The sequence below is a fragment of the Gymnoscopelus microlampas genome (assembly GCF_963454915.1).
Source record: "Gymnoscopelus microlampas genome assembly, chromosome: 12".
NCBI lineage: Eukaryota > Metazoa > Chordata > Actinopteri > Myctophiformes > Myctophidae > Gymnoscopelus > Gymnoscopelus microlampas.
In genome coordinates this window covers 26,331,556-26,358,462 of record NC_139949.1, presented here as the reverse complement: position 1 = coordinate 26,358,462, position 26,907 = coordinate 26,331,556, and the positions used below count along the sequence as shown (strand labels likewise).

General features: G+C 41.2%; 1 protein-coding gene across 2 annotated transcripts in view; it reads right to left on the bottom strand.

The window, feature by feature from the left end:
* Positions 1 to 11,195: 11,195 nt before the first annotated feature.
* The window catches only part of dscama (Down syndrome cell adhesion molecule a), a 112,406-nt gene continuing 96,694 nt past the window's right edge, over positions 11,196 to 26,907 (bottom strand). Inside the window, exons 19-33 of one of the 2 annotated variants that reach the window (XM_084074780.1) lie at positions 24,813 to 24,968; positions 24,232 to 24,365; positions 23,304 to 23,457; positions 20,450 to 20,567; positions 19,948 to 20,111; positions 19,759 to 19,857; positions 19,352 to 19,540; positions 18,088 to 18,378; positions 16,002 to 16,178; positions 15,872 to 15,902; positions 15,061 to 15,176; positions 14,726 to 14,884; positions 13,699 to 13,896; positions 13,205 to 13,507; positions 11,196 to 11,817 (exon numbers count right to left, since the gene is read on the bottom strand). In XM_084074780.1, the coding sequence (XP_083930906.1) occupies positions 11,438 to 11,817; positions 13,205 to 13,507; positions 13,699 to 13,896; positions 14,726 to 14,884; positions 15,061 to 15,176; positions 15,872 to 15,902; positions 16,002 to 16,178; positions 18,088 to 18,378; positions 19,352 to 19,540; positions 19,759 to 19,857; positions 19,948 to 20,111; positions 20,450 to 20,567; positions 23,304 to 23,457; positions 24,232 to 24,365; positions 24,813 to 24,968 (2,669 nt within the window). In that variant the 3' untranslated portion in view covers positions 11,196 to 11,437. The remainder of the gene's footprint in view (positions 11,818 to 13,204; positions 13,508 to 13,698; positions 13,897 to 14,725; positions 14,885 to 15,060; positions 15,177 to 15,871; positions 15,903 to 16,001; positions 16,179 to 18,087; positions 18,379 to 19,351; positions 19,541 to 19,758; positions 19,858 to 19,947; positions 20,112 to 20,449; positions 20,568 to 23,303; positions 23,458 to 24,231; positions 24,366 to 24,812; positions 24,969 to 26,907) is intronic. The other variant, XM_084074779.1, reaches the window with a different exon arrangement.

Sequence of the window (26,907 nt, the reverse complement as noted above, 5' to 3'; positions counted from 1 at the left end):
GCACCTGCCCATCATGATTGTAACACTTTAGTGTCCCCAGGTGGAACTCGTTGGCTGAGTGGCCATCTCAGTCATCAGGGAACAAATCAATGTATTCAACAATGAAATAATGACTGTGCAAAATACGCTGTGCAAAGTACTAAAGTGCCAATATGCTGTGCAATTAAGTCAACTCTGGGTTATCATATATGTGCCATATTTGTAACAGAGGTCCTCTCTGTTGAATGGAATGATGGAATGCTGCCAAAACAGACCACAACAAACAGATATCTCTTTTCATTTTTATGAGATAAAAAACACAAAAGAGTCACACTACCATGGTTACATTCAGTTCACATAAAGTATTTGTGAACTGGTCCATGGGATTTTAATATCATAATTGACCAAACATCTTTATTTTTAAAGCTCCTTTGAAATTCCAAAGTTGTAGTGTGGTATGCTGTCATCCTGCCGTAATGAGGGGATGACCAAGTGATCAACTTCTTTCCTCACAGAGAGGGCTATGATTTGTTTGATATTTTTTGTTTTTGTTTTATAGAATTAGTGGAACACTACACAAACACACTGTACATTGTCAAATTGTCATCATGCAATATCACAGAGTTCTTAAGTTCTTAATGACAATAATTGATTTAATTGATTATACAAATTCTATTCAAATGTTTTCATGTCTAATCGTTGATAAGAAAAATAAATATGCAAAGAAATATACAGTATGAACCAAAACCTTAATTCTCGATTATTCGGTTATAAGTCATTGGTCCTTTGTTCTAAATATCCGTTTTGATACATTTTCCAGACCTAACTGACTGTAATGTGTTCCTTTAACCAGTCAAATGGTGCTACAGTATATGCTTTGTCCTCCTGTACTTTTGACACAACACCCATCTAATTAAATTAGTTAATGGTGAACCTTTGCTATTCATTAGTTAATATTTTGGTCGGGAATCTGAGGGCAAATCATATAGTGCTGCCACTTGGATTTCAGCAGGACGTTTTTACACTAAGTGGTTTCCCCATCCCTATAGGCCACTACACCATCATCAATCATTACCTACCTTTTAACTGGATGAATCCTAATGGCTCTTTCCCACTATGAAGGGTAACCCAGAACCTCCCATAACCTGGAACTTTCCAGAACCTGTGAAGTTCTCTGATAGTTTTTGTTGTTGTTAGCATTTCTATTATATATATATATATAAATGAGTTTTGGTTTTGTTTGTAGTGGGAAGCAGAGCACAGACAGTAAATCCCGCCCACTACATTTGATTGGGTAAAGCGCGGCCTGCTTCCTGATCTGAAGGCACGCCCACTTGTAGGTCACTGCGTACACGTTATGACAAACCCCCCCCGACAGATTCAAACGCAGAGCAGAATCTGTTCTTGAGAGATTACTAACCCTTTAATATATACCCTTCTATAATGTCATGCGTAGAGGATTAGCAGAAATAATTGAAGGTGTGCTGTGTGTTGCATGTAAACTATGGTGTTTGCTATTGTGTAAAATACAGCCTACGTGCAGTGCACCCAGTAGATGGATTATCTCTATCTACTATTGAAACCAGGTCTGGCAAATGTAGCTACATTACCTCAATTAGATCCACTTTTGTAGGCAGTTGTTTGTATAATATCCTGCCAGTGTGGCATGCCCCATTGTCATTTACATAGGGGTATTAAAGTGACACCATATACAGCGTGAATACTTAACGCATTAAAACCTGTCATTTTAGATTTTAGCCAATTTTATACTTTGGCTATTAAAAAATAGCAGATATACAAGCTCATAGCACGTCACTTCGTGCCGCGCTATGAGCTTGTATATCTGCTATTTTTGAAAAACCTTGAAAATGTTTGCTTCTGGGGGTCCCTGGAACAAAATATTTTGAGGTGAGGGTCCGTGGCCAAATACATATAATTTTGGGGGTCCTTGACATGAAAACGTTTTCAGCACGATATTGCAATATAAACGGTTTCTGAAAAAGACATTTGTAGAATCGGCCTCAGTTCTTAATGGGTTAAAGAGATCTTTGGCAATGCAGTCTATGCTGCTTGTATGGAGAAGAGAAGCCTGCATGCAAATTGTGTGCATGCGGGCGCATGCACACAATTTGGGAGATTATAGAACATTTGATTTCTGCCTTCATACATAAGACCAGTTTATCCTCTGATTTGCTTAAGACTTGAGTTTAATTCTCATTATCGTCATAGATTTGTGTGGCTCTGCGTAATAGATACAAAGTTGTAGTGTAGTATGCTGTCATCCTGCCGTAGTTCCTGCACTAGTTGGCTGAAAGCCGCCTTATGTACAATACCAATGTACAATACCGTGTGGTATTTGTAATTAAGATTTGGTACTTGTTCAGTACCAAAACAAATAATAATGATCTAATTGATATTCATTCAACAATAATTTTCAGGTTTAACCAATTAAACCCTCTAGACTTGGCTCTGTACTTTTACGTTTTTTTTTCTGTCTACACCAATGTCTTCACCAACAATCTACAAGCTCACAACGTGTCGCGACGCAACGTCTTGTCAGCTTGTAGATCGGATAATTTTCCCCCAGAATATGGATTCTGGGGTTCAAGTGATTAAAGCCTACATCGTAATAAATGACCACAAATTGATGCAGGGCCCTTACGATCTGTTCACCACCACTCCCCCCTGCAGATGACAAGAAGAAGGACGTCGTACCTGAAGACTTTGACATCGACATGGGCGCCGTAGAGACGGAGAAGGCGGCCGTGGCCATCCAGTCACAGTTCAGGAAATTCCAGAAAAAGAAACAGGATGTGAAGTCATAGAGTGGGGGCGTGGCTGTCGCCCTGGCAGCTCCGCCTCCCAGGGAGCTGCCGCTGTGTCCAAGTTGTGGGCTTGGTCCTTGCATGTCAATCCAACTGCACCATCATGGACTTAACAGAGGGTCAGGGACGGGGTTGGTTTGTTGGTGTAGTGGCCGGCGTGGAGTGGGGGACAACAGTTACTTTACTACAGTTATAGTTACTACACTAAACAGTAACGTTTGTGAAATGGTATGTGTAGTTTATAAATTATTTGCTGTACACATCAATTGTAACTTATTGAATTCTGTATGTATGTATCGAAATGTTTTCCTATCATTTTGCTATTTCAGTTTTTTATCTTTTAATTGTTTTTTATTGAACACACTACATGGTGCAGTTGCATTCAAACTTTTAATAGTCTTTCTTCCCGTAAGTCAACATAATATAGCCATGTGAACTGAAGGAATGACTTGATGAGAAGCTGTGGCTCCTGAGGTCATTAATGAACTGCACCACTCATACAAATACTTAGTATTTGATACGGTTGATATTCTTACTGATGATTGCATTGGTGATCTTAGACGGGCTTTCATACCAAACTGAAAGATGTCAATGTCTGCCTAATACAGTATGTCACACTGTGGTGGAAGAAGTACTCCGATTTTCTTTTTTTACTTAAGTACATTAAGTAGCAATACCATCATATAGAAATACTCTATTACAAGTACAAGTAAGTCCTGCATTCAAAATTGTACGTAAAAGTACTGTGCAAAAGTATTGGCAAAAATATACTTAAAGTATCAAAGTAAAATTACTCAAAAATATAGCAGATCTACAAGCTCACAACTTGTCGCGATGTGACACGTTGTGAGCTTGTTGATCGTCCAATTTCGAATAAATGAAGTATAAAATGGGGCTTAAGTATTTAATATATGTTTTGGAATAACTATAATAATCTGCAAAATGACTAGTAACTCAAGTTTTCAAATAATTGTAGTGGATTAAAAAGTGCAATAATTTCCTCTGAGATGTAGTGGAGTAGAAGTGTAACTATAACGTATTAAAACATTTTAAACAAATACCTCAAAACCGTACTTACAGTAAGTGCAGTACTTGAGTGTAAATGTAGTTACTTTCCACCACTGGTCATATACAGTATATACCTGGGTGGGGGAATGATTCCAGGAACTGCAGCTTGTCTGATTGGTCCCATAGAGTTGCCAGAGCGCTCAATGCTGTATGAGAGATGCATTTAAAATGGAATAATCAATGCCTCAAATTGCCTTCTGAGGCATCACTGCAGCTAGTTTCTTAAAACCCGGGCTTACTGCTTCTGCTGTTGCAACTGTGTGTTTTCTTACCCTTCCATCATGTCCGTAATCTATGCTGTTATTGATGTGAACTACGTTTGTTGGTTTGTGTTTTTTTCTTCATAAATGTTGTGCTTGTTATTAGATTCCACTTGTTTGTTGTCAATTCCCAAAAAGTAATTCACACAATATGCCAATGTTCTCTTTCTCTGTCTCTCTCTTTCTCTCATGCACACACACATACTCTCACACACACACGCAAACACGCACGCAAACAAACAAACAAACACACGCGCACGCATGCATGCACGCTTGCACATTATGCACAAACACACATACAGTATGCACACACACACACACACACACACACACACACACACACACACACACACACACACACACACACACACACACACACACACACACACACACACACACACACACACACACACACACACACACACACACACACAAACGCACGCGCGCGCGCGCACACACACACACACACACACACACACACACACACACACACACACACACACACACACACACAAAGGCAAGTAATTAATAAATACATGTGAAAAAATGTGATTATTTTGTATTGTTTGAATTGTATTCATATGGGCATACAATCAAGGCTCATTGTTCAGGTTTTTTGTGTCTGTTTTTTGTTTCATCTGCAGTACATGAAGGAGGTTGGCTCTTATACAGTAAATAACACTCTTGAGCTTGATTTCAAAGGAAGAATGACTATAATCTCTAAGTGAAGAGAAAAGACATTCATCAGGAAAGTGGAAACGTGTTCTTTTTATCTTTCAGCTCCATGGCTTCTTAGTAAGAAACGAATTTCAGGGCTTCATTTTCTGGGTCAATAAGCCACACACAGGGCAGTTAGAGGAAGTTCAAAAGTGCAAAATTTCACTAATTTCAGACTTTGAGACCAGGCCTTTAAAGTCAGATTGAACGGTCACGCAAGTTCAGAATATGAGCCGCAGTTACAGTATGAAATATATATCAGGCCCATAATAAGGCCAGTGGCAGAACTTCAGCGGACCTAACATTCTGGCCAGAGAGAAGTTGTGATGAAAATCTGTGGTAAAAATGCAAAAAAGCAATTTCTGGAAGCACTTCTGTATATATGTATTGTTTAACAGAAACAATACATCAAAGTATGCAGTGGACAACAAATCATGTTCTTACTGAACTGACAGAGAGTCTACTCACCTACCCAACTACTTTGTGTTCCAAGAACAGAGTATACAAATCAAAGGGGTTAGTATGGGCAGCAAAGCAAGTCCCTCCACTGTACAGCAAATGGGACAATCAATCCCACGAAAAAAAACAAAAAAACATTCCTACCTCACATTACAGTATGTGGAAAAGATTTTGACATGGGCATGAAACTAGTGAAAAGAAATGAAAATAGTTCAAAATTAACATCTCAAAATGAGTATGATAAACACCAAATGCAATTGAATAGAATTAGAATAAAACCCAAGAGGACTGTTTATACCCCACTCCTAAAGTGATTACATCCAATCCAACCTACATCCATGAAAAATACTGTATTGGCGCCTAATAGCAAGACCCAGCACTGGACAAAACATTCAAACCCCTTGATTGTTCAGGTTATAAGAGGATGCTTAACATTGGAGACTTGCTAGTGCAATTAGATCTACCTCCAAACACCTTCTTAGATCAGTGGTTCTCAAAGTGGGGTAAGGGGGGTTGCAAGGGGGTCCTCAACACAATAATTGATAGTTAAATGGACCTTTTCAGATCTGTTACTCTGACAGTGTACAAATCGACCCGAATGGTCCATTTCTGCATGCTTAAATGTCAAGGTCAGTGTTTCTCAACCTTTTTTGGGCCAGTCCCCCCAAATCCAATATAGGTTTATTTTTTATTGTGCATTGTGTTGCTTATATAACTTTGAAAACATCTAATCGATTTCCAGATATCAGATTTTACATTGGACTGGACTGTTAGTATTTACCATTTACCATTTTACAATTTAGTATGTGATTATTATGTAATTATTGGCCTACTTCCCAGGGAGAGAAAAAAAAGCCTGTTACAATTGCAAGTAGTGGACATTTATTCTAATCAATTTATTTAACCAAGATACACTGGGACCAATGTCTCTATTTCAAGCATTAGCTAAAAGAGGCAAAATATAAGTTATACGACTTTGTTTAAAAGTATTAAAAGTATAAGAGAAAACTATCCGAGCACTCAAACTGAACGGAGGAGAGGGCGCAAAATCAATGTATTTTAATCATATTACTGTTTTTTATATTTTTTGTAATATATAGTAGTACTATATATATAATATATGTAGTACATTGATTTTATGCCCTCTCCTCCGTACATTTTTTAGTGCTTGGCTCGTTTTCTCTTTTTCAAGTGATGGTTCCCATTGATCCTATATAAGCACCTTTAAGCATCTATGTTTTTAACTCTATTTTTATCTCCTTTGAGCACCTGGTTGATCTCTCTTTCTCTCTATTAAAAGTATAAATCAGGCTTAAGAAATGGTGATGAAAATGGTCCAGTAGTTGTGCACTTTAAAACTAGCTGTGTAAGTCTGCTGTGCGTGCGTGCGTGCGTGCGTGCGTGCGTGAGCGCGTGCGTACGTGCGTGCGTGTGTGTGTTCGATGACATATCTTTTTAACTTGATGAAGATCTGATCTGATTAAACTTTTTGGGAGCATTAAAGCATTGTAAGTCCTTCATAAAAAGATAACAAATCATCCCATTAGAATAAATTAATTTTGTAAACTGTTGAAGGGCAGGGCACTTAACATTCAGCGAAAGATTTTCTTAATTTCATCCGAGACTTTCTTTCATTAACTTTGCAGTGAAATGACGCCTGGTTTCTGAATTGTGGGCAGGGCTGTCATGGCATGGTAACACGGTCACGGTAACACATGACATGGTAACACGATCATGGTAACACGGTCATGGTAACCCTGTGGCAGGGCTATCAGGCCCTGGTACATCAGGCCCCTCTCACAGCACTGTGTGACAGGGATGTCTCCATGGTACTGGTCATTGTGTCTCCATATCATGGTCAGTATCATGGTCAGTACCATGCTCAGTATTCTTGTCAGTATCATGTCAGTATTCTGGTCAGTATCATGTCAGTATTGTGGTCAGTATCATGTCAGTATCATGGTCAGTATTCTGGTCAGTATCATGTCAGTATTCTGGTCAGTATCATGGTCAGTATTCTGGTCAGTATCATGTCAGTATTCTGGTCAGTATTCTGGTCAGCATTCTGGTCAGTATCATGGTCAGTATTCTGGTCAGTATCATGTCAGTATTCTGGTCAGTATTCTGGTCAGCATTCTGGTCAGTATCATGTCAGTATTCTGGTCAGTATCATGTCAGTATCATGGTCAGTATTCTGGTCAGTATCATGTCAGTATTCTGGTCAGTGGTATGTCAATATCATGGTCAGTATTCTGGTCAGTATCATGTCAGTATTCTGGTCAGTATCATGTCAGTATTCTGGTCAGTATCATGTCAGTATCATGGTCAGTGTTCTGGCCAGTATCATGGTCAGTATTCTGGTCAGTATCAAGTCAGTATCATGGTCAGTGTTCTGGCCAGTATCATGGTCAGTATTCTGGTCAGTATCATGTCAGTATCATGGTCAGTGTTCTGGCCAGTATCATGGTCAGTATTCTGGTCAGTATCATGTCAGTATCATGGTCAGTGTTCTGGTCAGTATCATGGTCAGTATTCTGGTCAGTATCATGGTCATTATCATGTGACATAGTAGCAACTAAATAGTATGTGAGATGCATACTAAACTCACATACTAACATACTATTTAGTGTGCCAAATTACCTTTTCCAGCAGGAGTTATCAACCTGGCCTGACCTGAACCCCATAGATAATCTATGTTGTATTTGTAAAGAGGAAGATGAGAGACACCAGACCCAACAATACAGATGAACTGAAGGCTGCTGTCAAAGCAAACCTGGGCTTCCATAACATCTCAACAGTGCCATAGGCTGATCGCCTCCATGCCATGCCACATTGATGAAGTAATTAGTTCAAAAGTTGCCCAGGCTAAATATTGAGTAGCATAAATTAACATACTTTTCAGATGGTCGACATTTCTGTATTATAAATCCTCCTTTTCTAATATTTTGAGATACTGGATTTCAGATTTCATGAGCTGTATGCCTAAGATTAAAGACATTAAAACAAAAGTTTGAAATATTTCACTTTATGCACAATGAATCTATGAAAGTTTCACTTTTCAAATTATATTAAGGGAAGAAAACATTCCACGATATTCAAATCTTTTTAGATGCACCTGTCAACAACTGCCATATTTGTAGCTGACATGATTCCAGACTGATTGCACCTGGTATGCCATCATATTGTCTTATGAGAACATTGCTTCAGCAAGAGAATAAAGTTAAGACTAAATCTGAGAGTTGCTGCCTTATAATCAGCCAATTTGAATGAGTTAATTAGAATCAACTGATTGTGAGCCACCAAAGTCACACCAAGTTGAGGCAGTGTGTCAACAGCGCTGTCAAAAACTGCCCCCAATTCAAGAAATCAAAATATAAACCAGTTCTGGACAGGGCCTTTAAAAAGTAAACTGATTTCTGACCATGGAAATAATTAGTAGCTTAATAAACTACATTTTCAGCATTGCATTGCCAGCAGTGCAAGTGACAGTTTCACATTTTTCCAAGCAGATCAGAGGAAGGGATTCAATTCAGCCGGGGCCTTATTTATGACAGCAGTTATTAACCGCCGAGTGTGGCAACAAATCTCTGTCACTGTGCTTAATTTGTTGTGGACTTCAGAAGTGGATGGTGAATATAGTTGTCATCCTGAGTAATATGCCTTCCTATTAGGACTAGACACCCTAGGCACATGTGATATAGGAGCATGGAAGCAATTTTCAGTCAGAGACATCTGGGAGCTGAGAGTTGAGCATCTTCAGAATGACAGACAAGGATACCTTCAATCAATAGATGATTTAAGGACAAGGGGATCCTAGTTGATAGGCACAGTGGTCACACATTTACCTTAGTGTTATTGCTGTGGGCCTAAGAATCATGAAGGGAATTTGTTACATTCTCTAACTTTTAATGTTTGCTTCCATGCATACTAACCAGAGCTGTCGGTGAATGCTGACAAGTGATTAGACTCCCTTTGCCTTGACCTCTTCCATTAGAAAGGAAATTTCAACATTGATTTTAAATTAGGCTATAGGAGGATTCGGGAGGAAGGGCAGAGGAATGGATTAATGAAGACTTTGAAACACTGCCACCCCCAGGCAAACACTTCTCAGAATGAATACACATTGACCAGCCTGCCATCCTATTTACGTTTTGATTTAGGAAATAACTATTCTGTGGATGGGTCTGCGCTGTTAGATTAAAAAGTGAAAATAAGAAACCATTAGCTAGAGCCATGGCCTTAACTGCCCCTGCTGCTCCAGGTCTGGTCAGAAACCGCAGCGCCAGCATCTCGGAAGCAACCATCAGTCAATTCACGTCAAAACCTTGGAAGACACTTTGGGGAACAGCCATTTTATTAATCAAATTTGAACCGTGTGTTAGTTTCTCTTTATTCCAGTGCCACACATGGTGAACACTCATGTTAAAAATAAAAAGTGACATTTTCTTTTTGTTAAAATGTATAATCATAATGAAGACAGTTAATCATATAACTCATCATAGAAACTGACATAATGACCTCACAGCATTCTTGATCAAACTCTCTGTCCAAGACTGACTTAAAGAAACAGAAAGAACAGGAAATGGGCCAGGGCAGACAGCAATAACAAAAAAACTAAAACAAACAAAAAAAAAACATAGGAAAAAAAAACAGCTTATTATATCCACACTTCTTTTTAGATATTTATTTCCCATAGACATTAAGTTTGGTTTGAAGGGGGATTCTGTTGGATTGTCTCACGTTTTTTTTTCCCTGTAGAGGAACATCACTGCAATGCAGCAACAGTAAAACTACTGAGGAGGAGAGTGAAGCATAATATATCATACTCGTCGTACCACGTGTCGCTTCCGAAAAGACCTACAAGCTCACAACTGTGAGCTTGTAGGTCAGTTTCTTTACGGCAAGAGACACCCTGGCGCAATAGAGTATATAGATTAAACTCGAGAGCCCTGAAGACTCCATCTAGTGCACTGAGAATAGGGGGCTCTATCTGGAACACACTTGAGTTGGAGTGTGGTGAAGTGCAAACCAATAGTTTCTAACTCTCCCTGTTCTAGCTAACGACATTTACCACCCTGGCAAATTAGCAGTGGTAAACTACACCTGAATACATAGCTGGAGTGTGTCCAGCCCTGTAAGTATACTCACAACATAGTTATTTTTTCATTAATACAGTACAGCATAGAGCAATAATTTTCATATAATTTTTCTCATATCTTTTTTTTCTTTTCATATTGCACCATCAGAGAATGGGACACAGAGAAAGATCAACAGAGACTCCATTTCCTAATCAAAACGAGATAATGTGCAAACATGACTAAGGACTTTATTAACCAAATCAATTCTTCCCTGTAATATCCACAAATAAAAGTGATTTCTCTTTTTTATATATATATTTATAGTAATAAGAATAATAAATCTTCACATTGGATCATTTCATAGTGTGACAAAATGCTTGACTGGGCTGTCCAGTCACTATCGTAATCCTCATTGTCTTTTAATTGGTCAGTCCCCATGCATCCATAGGAAATAGATTTTTTTATTTATTTCTTCAAAAAAGTAACAATTTGAGAGCAGCTGAAAAGTTTGGACTGGTGTCAATTGCTTTCATTCCGAGATTTCACCCAAGTTTCATTCAGTGTTTCAGAAGGATATTCCATAGGAAAAAAATTACTCCAAATAATCATCTTCCACTTCCAGAAACAAAAGATGTCCGGATTTGTATGAAAACATTGTAGTAATGGTATTAATTGATCATTTGGTAATCAATAATTAATAATCATTAATATCTGACAACTAACAATTAATAATCACTGATTAATTATTAAGAATTAACAATAATCAATAATAAATAACGCTCCCGTAGTTACTCAATTAGTTTGGCAAGCTCCGCCTGGAGTCAATAGTGACGCGTGAAATTGTCTCAAGTGAAAAATTAAAACAAAAAAACCCAAACAAGAGTTGAAAGAAAGCTCTAAAATAAATAAAAGGAGATTAGTAAAAGTGACCCCCGTCCTTGATGGAGGGGGACGTATATACAGAACTGCGTGGTGAAAGTCAGTTTACTGCACTTGAGTGTTAAGTCCAGTGTTAAGAGTGAGTTCTAGTCCCGCCCTTGGCCCCCTGCTGTTATACCAGCGTGTAGGACTTTGCGTAGGGGTTGCTGGTCTGTTTGAGGTGTCCTCGTGAGTCCAGCAGGGACTCCTGGGAGGTGCTGAGCTTGGCGGCCTGGGACAGCTCTGAGCCCTCTCTGTGGGGGAGCGTGGCTGCCGAGCCAGGCTGCCACTGTGCCACTGGGTCCCTGCTGGCCTGGGGGGCCTCTGTGGGCGTAGGAGGCGCCATGCGGGAGGGTCGCTTCAGAGAGCGACTCTTCTGGGGCTCCAGACAGGCCTGGCCCATGGCCGCTCCCTCCCCACTAGCTGTCCCCCTGGACGATCCTGAGCAGGTCATACCTCGGTTCAGTAGGAAGTCCATGCGCAGGTACGGAGGCAGGTGCACCAACTCACCCCCTGCAGAGAGGAGAACAGAGTGAGACCAGAGATGGACATTGCAAGTCTTGTTAAGCCAAATGACACATATTAAACTTTCATGTAATCATTTATTTCCACCATAGATGCCCCTCAATATACTAAACTAGGGCTGCAACTATCTAATAATTCTTGCAACTAATTATTTTTTGGCTACTTTTTCGATTAATCTAAAAAAAAAAGATGTATCTTTTATATACTATTACATTTACTTATATAATATTCATCCTTATATCCTAACCTTATACTTAAGGATAGGATACCAAGGAATTCCTGGTTCACGGTCTGACACTTACTGACATTTCATTTAACAGTAATCTCCAATTATCTCCATTACTAGTCATGGCATTGTTTACCCAACTAAGATAATTCAACAGCAATTTGCATCTATGGATGATTTTAAGAAATAGATAACAATATTCAGAGTTGGTTTTCGAACAAGGTAAATATGAATAGATCCCATACAAAACCCTAGGTTGTATTGTGGCCAATCAAAATACTGTATTTACATGGCTGAAGAAAATTACCAAGATATACTGTGTTGCTTTAATGTGAGTTACCAACATGTTTGTGGCTCAGGTTGTGTGATCTACATACTAAAGGAACACTCCACTGTCAAATTAAAGATCAACGCAAAAACATTTTTGATCGCATTAAATACCAGCTGAGATATCACAATTTTCCTCTCCCTAATCCTACAATTCCCATAATTCACAGCAAAAGCCACCCCTAGTGGCAGGAAAGAGGGGGGTGGCTGTAGTTTTTGATGTCTAGTCTGCAGGGACAATAAGTGATGCTTTCAATTTGCTTCTTCTGCAATACAGAGTGCACTGACGGATTTAGCACCATGATTGATCATTATTCCTACCGATGGATGATAATGCTGAAAAACACTAGAGCAAAATAGCCTCTTCACAACGATCGTGACTTCATGTCAAACCGGCCTGATTTGTGTGTTGGTATTAGAATGGATACATGTTAATGTCAGCATTCCACTGGATGTTAAAGTTTAGGCACGGAACATTTTCAGTTCATGCTGTGTGAGTACATCAACTGTAGTGAGGAGATTAGTATAGAACCAGAGCTCAGGCACAAGACTTTAAAGCACTGGTTCTCAACATCGGGTCCATGGACCACCAGGGGTTGAAATGGACTCTTAGGAGTCCATTTGGTTCCATTTGTACACTTTCAGAGTTAAATCAACAGTGATTTTACAGTGTCGACTGGGGTCCCAGAGATGAAAACTTTTATCAAATGGGGGTCTGCGGCCTAGTGTATATCAAATTGGCAATTGGGGGTCATTGAAATTAAAAAGGTTGAGAATCACTGCATTAGAGCCTGTAGCCACCGGGCAAAGTGACCCTCTCACCAGGTCTGTGGGCCTTAGGCGCAGCCATGTTCATGACCCGGCTGACATCCTGAGGCTTGGGCGGAGAGGCGGTGAAGCGGCAGATGCCCGACTCGGACGGCGTGCTGGAGGTCAGGCTGTCGGTGTAGTCGTTGGTGCCCGCCGTCATCTGCTCCGAGGAGGTGTCGGAGATGAAGCACTCAGTGATGGTGAACTTGGCGTGGCGCAGCTGCTCCTCCATCTTGGCGTGTTCGTAGGCCCTGGCCAGCTCCTCGTAGGTGGAGGAGGCGCTCTCTGTCGACACCATGCTGCTCCGTGCGCGGTCTGGTCACGCGGCCGGGGGGTGGGGGTTAGCGGAAGGGTAAGTGGAGAGAGTTAGTAGCAGCAGCTGTTAAAGGGGTTGTGGGTTATTAAACTCTGACTAATCTGAATCACTGTTAGGGAATGTTAAAGTTATCGTTAAGTTGTTATATCCACCGTAAAACAAGGTTTTTAATCGGATATGACATCTCTACCTGTGTCCTGAGATGGGCTGACGCTGTAGCTGTCACTCTCCTTGTCGACGGACCCCGCCACTCTGGGAGTGGGCAGCCTCCAGTCGGTGCTGAGCGTATGTGCAGAGACCGGGGGGTGAGGCCGATTCAGGGTCCACTGGCTGGCGTAGCGGTTTCGGGCGGCAGGTCCGGCTTTGGCTGTGCGACGGGCTGTGGGGTCTGTGGGGAGATGGCAGAATGATAGTTTTACCTGGTATCCTATAGTTTAAATGTACAGATTGTTATTTTAGATAGTATATTGTTTTGATGATATTGTTGAGACTGATGCTAGGTTCTTGGTTTACCTGGGATTTCGTGAGGCACTGCACTGTCTCTCTGCATTCTATGTATGTGATTAACTTGCTTATTGTAAGTCGCTCTGGATAAGAGCGTCTGCTTGATGCCTAAATTGTAAATTGTAATTGCAAATTGATTATGAGATTATGAGGATTATACAGCACAGCTTATTTTAGGGACACAATTTAGAGTCCAATTGACATGCTATTGACTTCACGAAAGCCTTTTAAGGCTGTTCAGTTGATGTGGTTGTAGGTTTCATGCCTCTAACATGTTGTACCTTTTAAGCAAGCAGACAAAATGACGTGTGGAATAACAATTACAAAAACAAAAGGATTCAAGTATTCAACTGCTTATATCAGTGGTTCTCAAAGTGGGGTCCAGGGGCCATCAGAGCTCCTTGAGGGGGGCTCCAGATGGACCCTTACAGTTCTGTGACTCTGAGAGCGTACGAATGGAACCGAATGGACCCATTTGGGTGCATTTGGTTTCATTCGTAGGCTCTCAGAAAGATCCCGCACACAGTCTAGAATTATTTATTACAAAACAACTTCATCATATGAAGGTCTCAGTGTGCAGGATCTTTCTCATTGAGTGCATTTGGTCGTTGATATTAAAACGTTTGAGAAGCACTGGCTTATGTGTACACAAGCACAACAACAACTACATGTTTTTGTTTCAAGGGAAAAAAAGAAAAGAAGGGTATCCGTACTGGACTTACTGGTTCCAGGCCTGGCGTCAGACACGTCTACCAGCGGGCCGGTGGCTTGGGACAGGGACTGGTAGTGGACTGTGTGAGTGACTGTAGAGGACTTCTGCTTCTGGGTCTCGCCAAAGTCGTTATCGGTCAGCAACACTGTAGACCTGTCATCTGTAGCACAGCAGGATTATTATAGTCAACTAAAACTAACCAAACAACCAAAACTAGAGTTGAAAAAAACAGGGAAAAAAAACAATGACAATATTCTGTTGTGAGCTTGTACATCTGCTATTTGTGCTATTTTGCGAACCTGGCTGAATCAACTATAGTGGCACATGGACACTTACCTACGGTCTCCATTGTGTCTCTCTCCTCGATGAGGAGCTGAGCTCTGGGGATGTCAATGTGCATTCTCAGGGTCTGCTGCTGTTTGTTGATTGGTTCAGCTGGACGTGTGTTTTTACTGGAGAAGAAATTAAATTAACTCAGAAAATGTGTATGGAAGCCTTGCTGGTAGAAACAAATAGTATTATTGATACATTATAAGCAGATTATTTCTCTTAGGCAACGAAGGTTTCTAAGGTTTGTGCTCAGACAGAGTCAAAGCCGAGGAACTGCCTTCACATACAGTAAACATATCTAGAAAACAGCAATAGTTATTAAAAAATAAATGTATCAGTTCACACTTTGTGGGTGTACTGTTTACTGAGGACCGATAGGAGTGCAGTGTTGAGTTAATTGCATGAGCGCTTCTCAACAAGGTTGCAAACGGCCATACTGTGGTTCTCAACAACATTGCAAGCAGCACTTCTGGGGGCCAAGCCTAAGTAATCAGCCTACTCCAAATGTTCCAAATGGCCATGCGCACTGAACAGACATGGCCCCCGACAACACTGGGAGCCAAGCAATTGCCTAGTTTGGAACTGGCACGCTTTTGGAACTGTTATGCACTTTGGAACAGGCACGTGTTTGGAACAGGCACGTGTTTGGAACGGGCACACGTTTGGAACGGGCACGTGTTTGGAACGGGCACGCGTTTGGAACAGGCACACGCTCCAAATGGGGGATGCTCTAGTTATTTACAATAAAGATAATTGTTTTGCACCCTTTTTGTCATTTTATGCTATGCAATGAATAAATAAACTCAACCATTCTTACCTCATCAGCATCTCAGCCAAACTTTTTGCATCTATGAAAATAAACAGAGAAAATAAAACGTAATTTGACATGCTATTCATGCTACAGAAAACTAGCTTAAATGTACAACTAGGCCATGTTGGCGTCTCACCTCGGAGCCTCTTGAGCCTCTGTTCCCTCCTCCTCCTCCTCAGCACCAACAGCCCGATGAAGATCAGCACGATTCCCACCAGCACACTGGAGATGGTCACCATCATCTTCAGACCCTCTCCACCACCAGACCGACCCTCCTTCACATTTGGTGCCTTCACCAAAGGGGCAATGGTACCTAAGCAGAGGTCATGAAAAGCTTAGGAAAGGACCGTATTGACCTTTGAATTAACCACTTAAACCCTATACTTCATTGAGTGGAGTCCCCCAGGGGTCAATACTAGGTCCCCTACTTGCCCCCCCCCCCCCTTACACCAAATCTCTTCAACAACAATAGCCGATCTACAAGCTCACAACACGTTGCAACGCTTGTACATCTATTTTCGCTGAATGTTTGCCTGAATGTTTTCATCTGCCTATTATGACAAGCTCACAAGAGGGACAATATGGGTTCATGTGATCCTAATCTTTTTATTCCATTGTGTACTATTGTGTATAATTAATATTGCTTTGTCGTTGAAGTATTTTCAAACTGTTATTATATTGTGTCTTGTATTGTGATGTTGGAATTTGCATACTTTATACTGCAAACAGCTATATATAGGTCACATGCGGCCAGGCAGGGCTGATGAAGGCCTGAGGAGCTGAAATGAATCCGTTTGTCAGACTGCTGCTGAGTCTGCATTCCTTGAAGTACTGTCAGTAGAGCACGCTTAGCTCGGGACTATAGTATATGGTAATTTTAATTAAAATAAATGTTCAACAGATGAAAGTACACAGAACATCTTCGTTCCTTTATCCTCCTTCCTACAATCACATCACATTCAGCCTGGCAGGATGAGCTGCTGCAATGCACTACTGTCAGCATTTGAACTTCTGCCCAATTGGCAGTAGCAACCGGTGGCCATAAACAGTGGTGGACAGTAACTAAGTACATTTACGGTACTTTATTTTAATTGAGTATTTGTATTTTTTTGGATACTTCACTACATTTCAAAGACAGATCATGTACTTGACTCCACTACATTCCAAGGAAACAAGGGAAAAAGTACATTATGAATTAATCATTTAAGCCCTATTTCAAATATAGTGAAAATAGTAGATCTAATAATTTCACAATCCTGACACACAGGTTGAGAACCACTGCCCTAACCCAACATTGAGACCCAGTGCTCTATAGGGGCACGATGCAGGTATCATTGCTGTATAGAGCTGGCCACAAATCAGCCACAACCAACTGGAGTCAGCATAAAATGTGGTTCTTTACTGCCTAATTCATCAAGGAAGCTGCAGTGTTTTGCAGCTGGGGCATGAAACCTGACATGAGACAGCTACTTTACTTTACCAGCAGGCAGATGAGCCCCAAGCTCTGCTATTACAAAAATAAGGATTTATTATGCTCAGTATTTGTTTGCGACTATGCCTGTTTGGATAGAGGTTATAGAGGATAACACAGTTACTGGAGAGGTAAGCAGTGGTGGACAGAAACAAAGTACATTTATATGGTATTTAAGTAAAAAAAAAAAAGGGTTTAACTTTTGACTTGAAAGTTCATTACAAATGAACCACTTAAAATATAGTGAAAATAGCAGATCTATAAGCTCACAATGCGTCACGATGCGACACGTTGTGAGCTTGTAGATCAGCTATTTTCACAATTTTGCACATCCTATATTAAAATTGGCTTAAGGGAGGACTGGCTGGCCGGCGGACGTCTGGCGTCACGTGCATGTCACTAGGTACACAACTATTGGACAGGTAAGTGCTTTATCACAGGTTGTCCATAGATCAACTGTGCTGCAGTTAAAAAAAATAAAGAAAAAAAGAGCAGGGCTACTAAAGATTTCAAAGCTGGTGAAGCAATGTAGTTGGAAGATTCTCTTTGGTCCAAAAAAAGGGGGAAAGTTAATTCCCCAAAAACAAAAGAACAAATCCACTCTAGGCACTGTTCAAAAGGTTAAAAGGTTTCATAAAAAGGCGAGTTCACGGTGGAAAAGCTAAAATTCTCCTGCTGAAAAAAGTCCTGGAGAAGTAATGCAAAATGAAATTGTATGGTCATCATTTATAGTACTTTGGAGATTACTCACTGCCATCGTAGCTGAGAGTGGCGAACTTGAGCCTCTTCTCAGCGAAGCCGGCACTGTTGTAGACCTTCATCTGAAGCTCATACCAAGTGGCCTCCTGTAGGTCATACAGGATGTAGCTCTTGGTCAGAGACGTCCGCTGAGCTGTGGTCCACGTGGGCGATTCCACGGCTCGATACTCCATTGTGAAGGAAGTGATGGGGCAGCCTCCATTGTTCCAGCCGTTCAGATTGAGTCTGACACGGGTGGCATTGATACTGGTGAAGAGCTCCTGTTCTTTGGAATACTGAGGCTCTGTGAGGCAAAGGGAAGTGAGCATTGAAGACAGTACATTTTAACAAATACTTATAACTACTTACAGTATAATTAAAACTTCTTCAGTCGAGTGAAAGGGGGTGTTATATTTTATTTTATTTTTTTATGAGTTTTGGACACTGACCAATCCTGCACCGTGATTGGCCAATAGTCTACAACGCAGTCTACACCCCTAACCCTTCCACAGTCAATGCAAATCTATACTTTTGCAAAGTCAGCCAATCACATTACAGCTAGTGTCATCACCACTAGCTGTAATGTGATTGGCTGACTTTGCAAATTCAGGACTGTGATTGGCTAGCGAAACACATGACACATGTGCAGCCCTATGAATAGCAGTATCCTTTTTTTTAAGTGAGTCATGTTGTGATGACCACTACCGCCCACTTCACACTGGGTGTGATTTTTTTGTTAAAAGTGTTAAAAGCTCTGTAATTCCCATAGTAATCGTTGCTACTGTATAGAGTGTTTGTTCAGTAACAGGGGTCTCCCTGTCTCTCCAGCTCTTAATACATTTTCAGGTCAAGACACCAATTTTATCCAATCAGGAGAGAGAGCTCATACAAAATACAGGATAAATGTAACAATATAAAATGAAAGCTGATATAAGGGTTCTCTTTCCTGGTTGGATGAAATTGGTGACCCACCTGAAAATGTATTTGTTGTTCATTAAAGAGATGGAGAGACGGGGAAACCACTGTTACTGGATAAAAACTCTACAGCAATAACTACAAGCAGAATATAGAGCCTTCAGAATATACGTAGCTTTAACAAAAAACATTAAGATCATGATTTATTGTTATGTTTACTCAGTCTACCCACAGTCTAGCCACTAGCCTTCCTTATTTTATTTAATACAACTTTAATTTAATATCCAGGTATTTCTTGTCTGGCACACAACATAAACAACAGAAACGAATGAATGAAAGAAAATTACTTTCTTATAGCCTACCTTTTCCATGAGTCTTTGCTTCAATGATCTCACTGATGCGCCCCGGCCCCACTGCATTCTGGGCCGTGAGGGTGAACTTGTACCACGTGCCACACTTTAGGTTCTCCAGTCTGTAGGAGCGCTCACTGGGACTGATTGGAAAGTTGCCCCATTGTTCGCTGTTGTCCTCTGAGTACTGCAGTATATAGCCTGGAGGAAACGCGTGGGGAATTAGACAAGAACATTTCTGAATGCTGATTATGCACTATTTTAACAAATTCCGGACTTTTACTTGTAACAGAGTATTTCTACATCGCACTATTGATACTTTTACTTAAAGTAAAAAAATGTGAATACTTTTTCAACCACTGAACATACAGAGAAATTGTGCCATAACAAAAGGTGAGGCGTTGTGTTTCATGTCTGACCTCTAATGGAGCTGCCTCCGTTATCTCCTGGGATCCAGGACAAGGTGATTGAGGTGGTGGTTGTCTTTGTCACTGTGAGACGAGGCTGGTCTGGAGGAACTGGAGAAGAGACAAGAAACACAACACGTTACGAATGATGACTGCAAGTAGTAGAAATTGAATTCATGAATGGTAGTTGGTTAGACTTACCTTGAACCTGCAGGTTGAGGACAATCTTGTCAGGTCCAAAGTTATTACTGGCCACACATGTGTAGTTCCCAGAGTCCTCTGCCTTCACTGTGCGTATAACGAGGCTGCCATTACTGTGGACACTGCGGCGGCTGTCCATCACAACAGGTGCCGGTGTCCCATTGCTGAAACATAAATGTACTTTAGATAACTTGGTTCTCTGCCAGACTGCTATTACTGCTTTTCTGAGCATCTACTGTATCTGTCATATCGTCGCTGTCGGACTGAGCTTGCCTCTCCTAATGGCATCACGTGAGCTTGTAGATCTGCCATTTTTGCTATTTACGAAAAGTGTGTCTCTTTAACAAATAATAATATTAACTACATTGGATCCATCGGAACACGTGGTACTTTTTTTTTTTTTTTCCTGAAAAGTAACACGTTGGACATACAAGGTTTCCACCCAACAGCGACGATATATATATTTGTGCCGTCTTTCTCGGTTAAACTGCTCTGTACTCACGTTTCCTTCAGCCACTTTATGGTGGGGGCGGGGTCACCCACGGCTTTACAAGGCAGCACAATATCCCTCATCCAGGGGGTGGTCACCGTCCGGTTGAAAGTCAGGATGCGGGCCGGAGCTGCCACAGTGCATAAATTCCACATTTAGCCCTCATGCATTTCTGTACAACAACAAACCCTGTGGGGTACTTTTCTAGTAATACTTTGCAATGGGCTCACCATCTTTAAACTGAGATATACAGTGCAGCAGCTCAACTAGATTAGAAGGCAGCAGGGTTATTGTGTGTATTCCATGTGTACTGTGGCCTGGGGAGGAGGGGACATTCATCACCCAGACCTCAGAGCGGATGTGAACGTCCTGATAGGAGGTGAGGGTCTCGACTGCAGCCACTCCGGGGTCTATCTCCACTAATAATCAGCTTATCAGGTCTCACCAAGCATGTAAAGTGCTGACAGGGCCAAGCAATGTGCTATTTACATGCAGTTGACGCTTGCCCACATGCCTTTCTCGTAAAGAGATAGTGGGAATGAGCTACTTTTTCAATTTCAAGGTGCGTGGTGTCTGGATGTGGAGGTAGGGTTGTGGATTGACAAGAACCAGATTGAATCTTGGATTCACTAAAACCCATGCAATTCTCTCAGATATTTGGGGTATCCAAATCAGATTTTAGTTTGTATTTAAAATTCAGGTTCAATATTTTTTTAAAGAATGGCTATGGTAGCCTAATTCCACATGTGTGACCAACTCTCTGCTGAAGCTATAGCTAATAAAACTGAGATTTTAATTACTTTGAGGGATCATGTCACACTGCTCCAGCTCCAATGACACTGAAGTGGAGGCTGCTGACTCTGGAAATATTTATTCAACCCCCAAACATAAAGAGCATTCTGGGCAATTTCCCCCTGTGCCATGTGCTGTTATATTAGAATGCAAACTGACTGATTACCGTGAATGACAATTAAATCATGGAGTAAACTAGAAAAAGTGCTCCTCGGAGCACAAGTCTCCGCCAGGTCAGGTCGATTATTGTGGCCTCCCGGTGGCGCTATAATAGGCCAATGTGAAAAGGGTGCCATTTCTTCTTAGGCCTTGCACGACAATCGGACACTGCATTCGTGATTTGAGGCATTTTGTTCCAAAAATGTGGTTTGCTAAATTAGACCTGCTGGTGGCACTATAACAGGCCAATGTGAAAAGGGTGGCATTTCTTCCTCGGCCTAGTGGGAATGTGCGTGCGAAATTTCACGGAATTCGCACACTGCGTTCATGATTTGAGGAATTTTGTTCAAAAGGGACCCACCCTGCAAACTGGAATATGAAATATCGGACACATCCATCTTGATCACATGACTATAGAAATACTGTGTACCGATTTGCGTGATTTTTGGACAGAATCTGAAGGAGTAAGAGCAAAAAATGTGTTTTACAAAACCTAGCCTCCTGGTGGCGCTCTAAAATGCATATGTAAAAAATGCAGGGCAAAGGTTTTTCCTTGGCCTCTAGGGAGTGTGCGTGCAAAGTTTGACGCAGATCGGTGCAGTTATAGCTAAAAACGTGAATTGGCCTGTTAAAGCGCCAATTCAGGAAGAAATGCCACTTGAAAAACGTTTTCAAGTGGCATTTCTTCCTGGGCCAAGTGGGAATCTTTGTGGAAATTTTCACGGAAATCGCATGCTGCGTGCATGATTTGAGGCATTTTGTTCGAAATGAACCAATCCTGCATACTTTGGAAGACAATTTTAGCCAATCAGGATGGAATAAGGAAAATCAGACAGATCCGTGTTGATCACATGGCTATAGAGATACTGTGTACCGATTTACGTGTTTTTTGGACAAAATTTGTAGAAGTAATAGCAAAAAATGTGTTTTGCAAAAGTCTGCCTCATGGTGGCGCTATGACAGGCTGATCTGAAAAATGTGGGGCAGAGGTTCTGCTGTGGCATCCAGGGAGTGTGTGTGCGCAGTTTCACAGCGACAGGGCCAACGGTGGCGGAGATTAGCTGGTCGCAGACAGAAGGACGGACGGACGGACGGACGGACGGACGGACGGACGGACGGACGCCGGGACCCCACTATGAAAACCACTGACTTAAGAGTGAAACGTGACTTGTGAGTTGAAGCAGGAGGTAAATGTACTTTATGTACATTATGCTGAAAAGATGGATCATTATGTAATAAATGTAACCAGTTAAACACTTGGTCCACTCCTTTTTCCCGTCCACATTAAATCTATTCCGCCAAAACGCTTCACAGAATGTTCGCCTATCATGGCATGCCCAGATCAGGGACTGTAGTGTTTAATTGACCCATTAACAGCCTTCTGATTGGTCCCTTTGACTCCTTGACTGACCAACCAGCAAGCCTTTCGCACAGCAGCGGTTGTTTATACTGAGTTTGCTAAACATGAGAAGAATATCCAGTTTTTGGAGAAAGAAAAACATGTTGTGCCCGGTCACAACACTGCACCTGAGATGTTCCTTTTTGCCAGACCCAAGGGGTCGGGCTTACATGAGGCTTTGTATCTGTTTTGTCCATACATGGTATGTCACTTTGTCCCCCGGCCCCAGCCAAAAAAGTCTGTCCCCCTTTCGTCATAGAAGGGACATAGAAGGGACACACGTCATGCGAAGCCCGGCCATTCATATTTCAACCACTAGGGGTCTGGCAGTACCAGGTCTCCTGGTTCTAGTTTAACCAAGCAACTGAAAAATATGTTCTTTGAGGGAGAAGTTGTTTTTGTCCAAACAAGCAACAGCCACCAATAGGCATGAAGACGGGCGTGACCGTGGGCGGGTCTTGACAAAGGAAGGGTCAATAATTCTGACTAACAAAAATTAGCAGAGCTCCGCCCTACCCTCTGCCATGGGTTTGACAGTGATGACGTCGCTAGCGTTTCCGCGGCCTGCAGCGGTGACGGCCACCACCCAGATGCTATACTGCCGGTTCCTGCTCAGGTTGGGGATGCGGTAGAAGAACACGTCCGGGGCGGCTTCGAACTCACTGCTTACCTGAAGGAGAGAGAGAGGAAGAACAAGGAGGCGTTATCCTCATTCATAGCCTACTTGGTCGTGCACAAATATTGCACAATGGAAATAATAATAGCTCATAATAACAGAAATACAATGTCTAGAATTCAAATTCTATCCCTGATTGTAAGCAGAGGATTCAGGATTGATCTTTCCTGGGACTGATACTTTGTCATCATGTGATTGTCTGTTGTTACTTCAAACTGCACAAAATGTCTTCTCCCAATAGATAAAATAAGCATTTTACGTCATAATAAATATGTTTTAGACGTTTTTCAGCCTCAACAAGAAAACAATCCCATCGCTCTCCCATATCCTACACTGTATTAATAGTGCCCCTTTGCTCCTAATATGTGTTAAGGATGTGTTTAGTCTCTCAAGCCAGACAACTATGCCACAATCTCTGAATGCTACTGTACATAGCTGTCCTTTGTTTGTCATTTCCGTGCACACAAATATATTTGAAAATATCTTTAAAACACATGTTTGGATTTCCATTTCTGCTAAGCAGCCACCTATATATAGTTTGACTAATTTGATCTACAGTAGGACACATTTACGCGACTGCAAAGACAAATTGGAAGAGGGGGAAGGCAGGGCATCCGCTTAAATCCGTTCTGTTTAGGCGGAAGCATTTGGAAATTGTGTCTGAGTCTGGCTCGAGAGACTAGTATAAGTTAAATGCAGAGGACAAATTTCACTTACTATGAGCAAATGTACTGTGACAAAAATACCCCCCGTTTCCCTTTCCCTTACCGTGGGATGAGGGTTGGAGCAGAACACGGTGTATTTTCTAATGATGCCATTCACTTTGAGAGGAGGCAGCCAGGACACAAACACTACTGAATTAGATGCTGCGGCTGCTTTCACTCCAGCTGGAGGACCAGGGACTGAATGGAAACAAAAGAGACAGATCAAATACCGTGAATATCGTTGCTGCCGGGCAGAATGTCCATTTTACAACTTTTAATGTTTTTTTTTACCAAGACCTGAGGCCGACTCTACAAATACCTTCTAAATCAGTAGTTCTCACACTTTCAAGATTTTTTCAAAAATGCTCCAAAATAGCAGATGTACAAGCTTGCATCGTGGCACGAAGTGACGTGCTGTGAGCTTGTATATCTGCTATTTTTGGATAGCCAACCCAAAAATCTAAAATGACACAGATGCTTTCCCGGGTCTAATGGGTTAATTTATACCAATACTTCATCATACTTGGTGAAGACTGATCCTTAGAGTGAGCCATTTGGTGTTTTCCATGAGGTGAAACCCAAATGAGAAACCAAGCATGTGCTAAACGTTAACTTTGAAGGTTCATTTTGCTTTATATGTCCTACCATCCTCCTTGGTGCGTGTGTAGATCTGCTCGCTGCGAACCCCATCGCCGGCTCTGGTGAAGGCCAACACCTGGATGCTGTAGTTGGTGTACTTCTCCAAGCCATCCAGCTCCAAGGAAGGCTTGGAGGTGGTCACATTCCTGATCTCACCCAGCTCTGAGAAACACAAAGAGTTGTGTTGAAGAGTTTAGTGAGAGTATTCTAGGTTAAAGGCCAATGTCAAAGACAAATGTCAAAAGTTCAATTCATGGTACAGTCTGTGAATCTAAACTTGCTCTTATTTGCTACAGCTTTATCTAAGAATGTATTTTCTATTGTTCATATCAATACTCCAAACTATGTGGTTTCTTCTTTCTTACATCTAGAATATATATTTTTCAAACTTTACATTCATGAGGTTTTCATTCACATGTCACAAATATCACAGTCATTTTTCCACAATATGGCAGCATTTCTTCAAAGGGCTTGCATCTCCCTCTACTGGTGAAAGAGCTCAAGTTTACACATCTGTTATCTGGTAAATGTGAAGACTCCTACCTCAAGATTAAGTGGTATAAAACATTTACAGTATACATTTTAAGGATCTACATACATTTTATACAGTTTACCTGTTCAAATAATGGCACAATAAACGACATGCATGCATTATGCACTTGACATGACCTATATTGAGAGCCCCTCCATATTGTGTGGTGTATTGCTGTGTTCCTGCAGGGTATGGGATGCCAGTATATAAACAGGTTGCAATGTTAACAGCAGGCTTGGCAGCAGACCTGCCCAGTCGGTTGTCAGTTATTTTTTCCCTCTCCCTCTTGAGGCTTCTGTCTTGTATGGTTTGGAGCGTTGCCTTCATATCAACAACACTCCTACATGTACACCCTACTAACACTCATCTACACCCAGTAGGTGATTTGTTGGGGACGGCCCAACTCTTGCGGGTGCTGTTGACCGCGCTGTATGTTTTTGTGCAATACTTGCCCATATCTACTGCTCTCTATGCTATTAGGGGATGGATAGGAGGGATGGCAGGTTGGCTTTGATTTGAATTTTATTAAAAGCACAACAATTCAAAAGAGTATCATGACATAAGAATCCCAGAGGATAGCTAGACACTAGAGGGTGGTGTTGCATGTTGTAAACAATGCAATTTTAAGCTAAACACGAAAATATATTTTGGAAACAATTTGAGGCAAGAAATAAGTAGTTACAGAAACATGATTCAGCATCAGCACTGCTTTTTTTTATTTTGTGGACCGACATGACATCCAGGCAGGTGATTCTTGTCTTGCCAATGCCCAAAATCATTGCTCATAGCTGCATAAAATAGTGCATCTGATTGCACGGTGTGTGGAGGTTAGGAAGCTGAACTCTGGTTCAACCCCATCCCCATTGGTGTGATTGGATGAGACACGCACAGCCCCTTTTCACCAGGACAAAATAATATTGTATGATATTGTTTTAAAAACTGCTTTTGTATGGCTTTGTTTGATATGCAGGAGATCTTAGTAAAGGAAAAGGTATTGCTATTTTACCTTTAAGATGTGGAACACTGCATGATATAATGCTTGCTCTTCTATTGCAATTATGTTCCAACCACAATACATTTGACAGATCTTCTGGGGCTTTTTTGTGAACTATAACAAACATATAACTAAGTGTTTCAGTTATTTAACTCAATCATCGACTGGTAATAATCCTACTTCCTTCATTATGTACCTGTTCTGTATGGTTAATAATAAATAATAATTAATAATAAGGGGATGCATTTTGTTAATTCTGCTGCCATTCACATTATATGGCCTACTGTAAAATTCAACCACATCACACCTTACAGTATCTTATGTGTGTTCTCCGTTTTTGGTAACAACATTTCCCAAAAGATATAGGCCACATATTACTATTATATTACATTATAACAGATTTCTCCTTGACTGCTTTACAGCTACAATGGAGATCTTTCAGACTTTGCGTACTTTGGCGGCCCCAAATGGCAGCGAGAGGTAACTGTTTTGATGCTCGCGCCACTGGCTGTACCACTGAAGCTCCTAATCGTAAATGTACATCATTTCAATCAGGGGGCGATGGGCTGTCACAT